The sequence below is a fragment of the Henckelia pumila genome, chromosome 3 (assembly GCF_033568475.1).
Source record: "Henckelia pumila isolate YLH828 chromosome 3, ASM3356847v2, whole genome shotgun sequence".
NCBI classification, from domain to species: Eukaryota; Viridiplantae; Streptophyta; class Magnoliopsida; order Lamiales; family Gesneriaceae; genus Henckelia; species Henckelia pumila.
In genome coordinates this window covers 186,845,397-186,850,373 of record NC_133122.1, presented here as the reverse complement: position 1 = coordinate 186,850,373, position 4,977 = coordinate 186,845,397, and the positions used below count along the sequence as shown (strand labels likewise).

Genomic DNA, 4,977 nt, shown 5'->3' with positions numbered 1-4,977 from the left:
GTACATTGATATAATATATATTTTTTGTTATACCTCTAATTTCCCCTTGTATTTACTATATAGGTTTCTGTATTTTTTCAGTTTACCTACTTTCTACTTTTTTTGATTTTTCGTTACAAAAAATGGGACTATACAAACACACAACGCGTGCACTTGAATAATTAAAAAAAAATAAGAATCCTCCAAGAAAATGAAAACAAAACGATCCGAATATTAATAAACCAATAAATTCCCAGCAACCCATAGCCCCTCTGCCATAACATTTGGAGGTTTAGTTAATTTCCTTCACTCCCCGAATGAGGGAATTGGGAAGATCAAGTGATATAATTATATAATCGATGCAAAAACAACGTCTGCTTTGATTGATATATATATATATGAATGGCAGCTAGTTATCCGCTTAATCCGGGTTCGGGTTCGGGGCCTTCGATAGGGTTTCCACTGGGCACAGCCCTTGTTTTGCTCGTGATATTCAGCCTAAGCGGAATATTCTCCTGCTGCTACCACTGGGATAAGCTCCGCCGCTCCTTTTCAATATCCCACGGCGCCGCCGTCGATCCTCATGATGCTGGCCCCTCCAAGCCTACGCCTTCTCCCTCCATGGTAACAATATTTGAAAATTTAAGATTATATATTTGGTCTTTTGTTTTTTTTTTTTTAAAATCATAATTGTGCAATAATTTTGGTATTCGAGCTGATATGGTTTGAAATTAACATGCCATTTAAAATTACTTGAATAGATTCATTAATGGTCTTAATTATAACTAGCGTCTCGGAGTTTGTGTTACGAGCTTGTACAATCATGATTTTGTTTTTAATTTATTTTTGTTTCATAAATTTTGTAATTAAATTATAGAATAAAAAGATTTGCACAAAAAAAAGTAAATCAAAGTTTGGAAAAAAAAAAAAAAAAAAAAACTAACTAGAGCATTATTGTACGTATATTAAAAAAATCTCACCAAATTCAGTTACTATATTCACCCATCTCTCTTAATTAAATTGTATAGATTCCTATTCTTTTTTTTAAAAAAATAAAAAATTGTTTTTGAAATGGAAAATTATATTGATTTATTTTATTCTTTTTAATTAGGATGTGAATGATCAGAGCATGCCCGTAATAATGGCAGGAGATAATATTCCAAAGTTCATAGCATTGCCATGTCCGTGTATTAATAAGCCTTCGCCAGTCGGGAATATCGGCTTCCAGCCTCCGGGGATCGCTGTCCCTTTGTTTTGATTGATAGTGCATTTGTCTATTAATTTAAAGTACGTACTATTTGAAAATGTTTTAAAAAAGTGATTATGTTTTTTTTTTTTTTTTTAACAAAATTTTCAGCCCAAAAATATTTACACCTTCTTCCGGTTATTCTGCCTCTCTCTAGTGAATTTCTCATTCAATCGATTCGGGCATCACCTAAGTAATTATGAAATGCAGCGAGCCTTCGCAACTATTAAGCAATACAAAATAACAAAATAACAACGTAACTATAAGAACAGCTCATGACACACAAAAGTTTTAACAATTCAATCTAGAGACTGTTTTGTACTTAATATATTGGTGCATTTGATTGAGGGTGGCTGAGCCAACGTTTCAGAAAATTATTTTACAAGCATAAGTGTTTTATATATATCGAGCGTCACCTTGCAAGTGATATGTGTTTAATACGTATATTTTTTATATTAATTATTTTTTATGTTATTCTAAAAAATAACATGATTAATTAAATATTCAAAATTTTAGAATCATGTATATATATAATTAAAATGTTTACAAATATATGAAAGTATGATAAATAATTATTGATGAGTTGTTGTTGGAGATAAGTTTGAGGGATGTTAAAAGAAAATGAGAATTTGAGGATATTTTTGTAAAATTAGTTAATGCTCAACCAAATTCTTTGAAAAATAGTGTTAAAAAAATTCTTTGAAAAATAATTAGTAAAGGGGTAGATTTTTAATTAAATAATAATAATAAATCATCAGACATAGCACCAGTGAAAATATTAAAAATATACCGAGGAAGTCAAATTTATAGAATGCATCATTAAACATGAGGTCGGCTGTGTTTTTAATAGTTTTTCATTGTGATCTATCTCCTGTCACATTTTCATTTATATTTAAATAGTGTATACATATGATGTTTAATAGTTCTTTTTTTTTTTTTGAGAGTTCATGTTTAATAGTTGTTAGTATATATCCACGTCTTTTTTGATTTCCCTCTTCATTTATAATTAATAGTAGCCTCACCGCACAAGCATTACATGTGTAATTTTATATACAAATATTATGTTATGTTTGTATATAATATAAATTTATATTTTTCAAGTATTTGATTTGATTTGATTTGATTTGATTTGTTTTTTTTTTTTTTTTTTGCAATTTGATACTTTTGTGGCGGTTTTATTTTTTTAAAAAAAAATAAAAAATGAGCATACCAAGATACCACTAAGGTACGCTTGCTTTATATATAGTATAGATGTGTACCCTCACATTTTCTAACTGTATATTTCTTATAAAATTGACATGCAATTCCAATTTATAGGTAAAAAATTATTAATAACACTCTTTTTTAATATTGGATAAATAAACTTCTAATTTTCTTCTTCTATTACAATTTTACAACTAACCCGATCAAAAGTTAGCATATCAATTTAATCACACACATTTGGACAACCTAATTAATTACTAACCGAAAAGATTTGACGTCTCATCATGAATTAATAATTAAAAATTTTCAAGTAAGTGTTATCTCTCAGTATTATCAACAGTTCAACAACATGCAGCGGAATAAATTAAACTAAATAGTAAATAACATAGAGATAATTACGCACAAGTATCCAGTTCTTGTGCGATGTCTCAAAGAAAAATAATCACTAAAAAACAAATCAGTTTTACAAAAATCAATACTAGTGATTGTCAATGAAAAACTATTTTTTTCAGAGTGAGAATATAAATAACATCATAATAACTAGTAGAAACCAAAACATTAAAACCAATAGGATGTTTGAACTCATGTGCCGAAACTTGAAACAACAAGAAACCACTTTCGAATCAACACTTCACTCATGTGATCTTCAACTGTTTCCAACACACCATGGTAGCACGATAAACCAGCTATGATCACTCCAGGAATTCTTCAACACTCTTTGATCTTCAAACTCTTAAGTTCCTTCAGTAAGCGTATGTATTCTCTGTGTATCAATCTCTCTTATGCATTTGTTTCCCTTGTATATATATAATCTTTATAGCGTAGGAAAAATTTCTTTAACTGAATTCTTACATAAGATAGAAACAAGATTTTATTAGGAATCAATTAATAAGAATATATATTTACTATTTAATAAGTCTTTAGAAAGGCAAAACCCTTTAATAAAAGATTTATTGCAATTTAGTAAATAAATCTAAGGCACGTAAAACACGTTCCTTTCAATCTCCTTTTTTTTGCCTTTTTGGACAAAACATAAACAGATAACTACCCCTGAGTTAGATAACTAATGTTCTCCCTGAATTTGATCATTTTAGGACTAAATGTTGGTTGATCGTGTTGGCACAACACAAACTCTCAACACTTATTAGATCAGGGCAGCACTTAGCATAGTAACAATTTAGATCATTTTGTAACTCTCATAACAGAGTCAGAGCAAAGATAGAACACAAACATATATATATATTAAGAACTTCATTAGAATAAAAAGCATAAAAGCATAAGACATAAGAAGTATCCCTAATTCAGCTAGTTAGATGCTTCTTCTTCTTCAGTGTCATCTGTGTCATCTTGGTTTCCGGATGGTCCAACACTTGAATCATCTCCCCTTTTTTTGTCCAGAAGGGACAGTCAACCCGAGTTTGTTCCTGTACGGAACTATCAGGGCTTCATAGTACTCAATATCCTTCTTGGCTTGAATAATTTTCTGCTCAGCATGGACCATTTGAGCTCGGATTGCAGAGGAATTCAGTATCAATATGGCAGTGGAGTGGATGGTGTTGGTTTGAACGGGATCCGTGTAGGCAACACTTGGTGCAACACCATTCCAGGGCAGGTCAATCTTTCGATTTCCCCTGAGAAAAGCTGGAGCTATCTTCAAAAGCTCATCTCCACCGATCAAATCTTCATCATCTGCTTTCTTGAATCCTTGAGACTCAATAATCCCAAAAATCAGCGATGGAAAAGTAAGTTTGGAAGTCTTCAAACCACCTTCTCTAAAGGAGAGAACAATCTTGAAAACCATTTTGCCAAAATCCAAGAGAGCCTGAGTCCCAATAGCAAACATAACAAGAACTTGTGGACTTGTAACCACTGTAGTGTTGGAGGATGGCGTCCAGTTCCTTGTTGCAATCTTGTGCAATACAGAGAAGAAGGAGGTCAACTTGGATGCAGACAATCTGTCTGGATGCATTGGGAATTTATTGACCACCCCTTCAGTAATCATCGTAGGCTGCGTTTGGTACATGTGATGAGATTATTAATGTAAAGATAATATTTGGGATAAATATGAATTATGTAAGTATTTTTAAAATTTAAAATAAAACCTTTTTTTGTTTGGTTGGTTTTTTACATTTGGGATTAAAAGTTGGAAAAAAATTTTATACCCAAAATACCCTAAAATGCTACTCCACTTTTTTCACAAATCCACCAACATTGTGCTCTACCGTCGTGGTATGTGAGCGGAAGAAGTTGGAGCTCGCAATTCCTTGGCTTCAAATCTGTCTACTACTCCAATTAAACTCGTGATTCTTTTGCATCAAATATGCGTCAACTACTCCAACTAGATATGTGATAAACGATCAAGGTCAGAATATGAAAAGAAATCTTATGCGTCAGAATTTTTAAGTTTCAGATCTTGTAGCTTTCTGGAAGAATTCGAGTCTGGGTTTTCTGTTCATGTACAAGTAAATTTGTTTTTTTGGAAAAAAAAAAATTTGCAGGTTTGCGAATCATTGATTTGCGAGTCCACGAAGGTTTTTTTGAATGAACAA

General features: G+C 31.5%; 1 protein-coding gene across 1 annotated transcript; it reads left to right on the top strand.

Annotated features, from left to right (window-relative positions):
- Positions 1-263: 263 nt before the first annotated feature.
- On the top strand, positions 264-1,264 carry LOC140893033 (uncharacterized protein At5g65660-like). Its single transcript, XM_073302104.1, has 2 exons — positions 264-603; positions 1,091-1,264. Exons 1-2 carry the CDS (start codon positions 382-384, stop codon positions 1,235-1,237), a joined length of 369 nt encoding a protein of 122 aa, XP_073158205.1. The 5' UTR covers positions 264-381; the 3' UTR covers positions 1,238-1,264.
- Positions 1,265-4,977: the final 3,713 nt, after the last annotated feature.

What these genes read in the sequence shown, in the direction of transcription:
- LOC140893033 (XM_073302104.1), top strand. Translation starts at nt 382, where the DNA reads ATGGCAGCTAGTTATCCGCTTAATCCGGGTTCGGGTTCGGGGCCTTCG. An exon ending in CTACGCCTTCTCCCTCCATG is followed by an intron (nt 604 to 1,090) that starts GTAACAATATTT and finishes CTTTTTAATTAG; the next exon opens with GATGTGAATGATCAGAGCAT.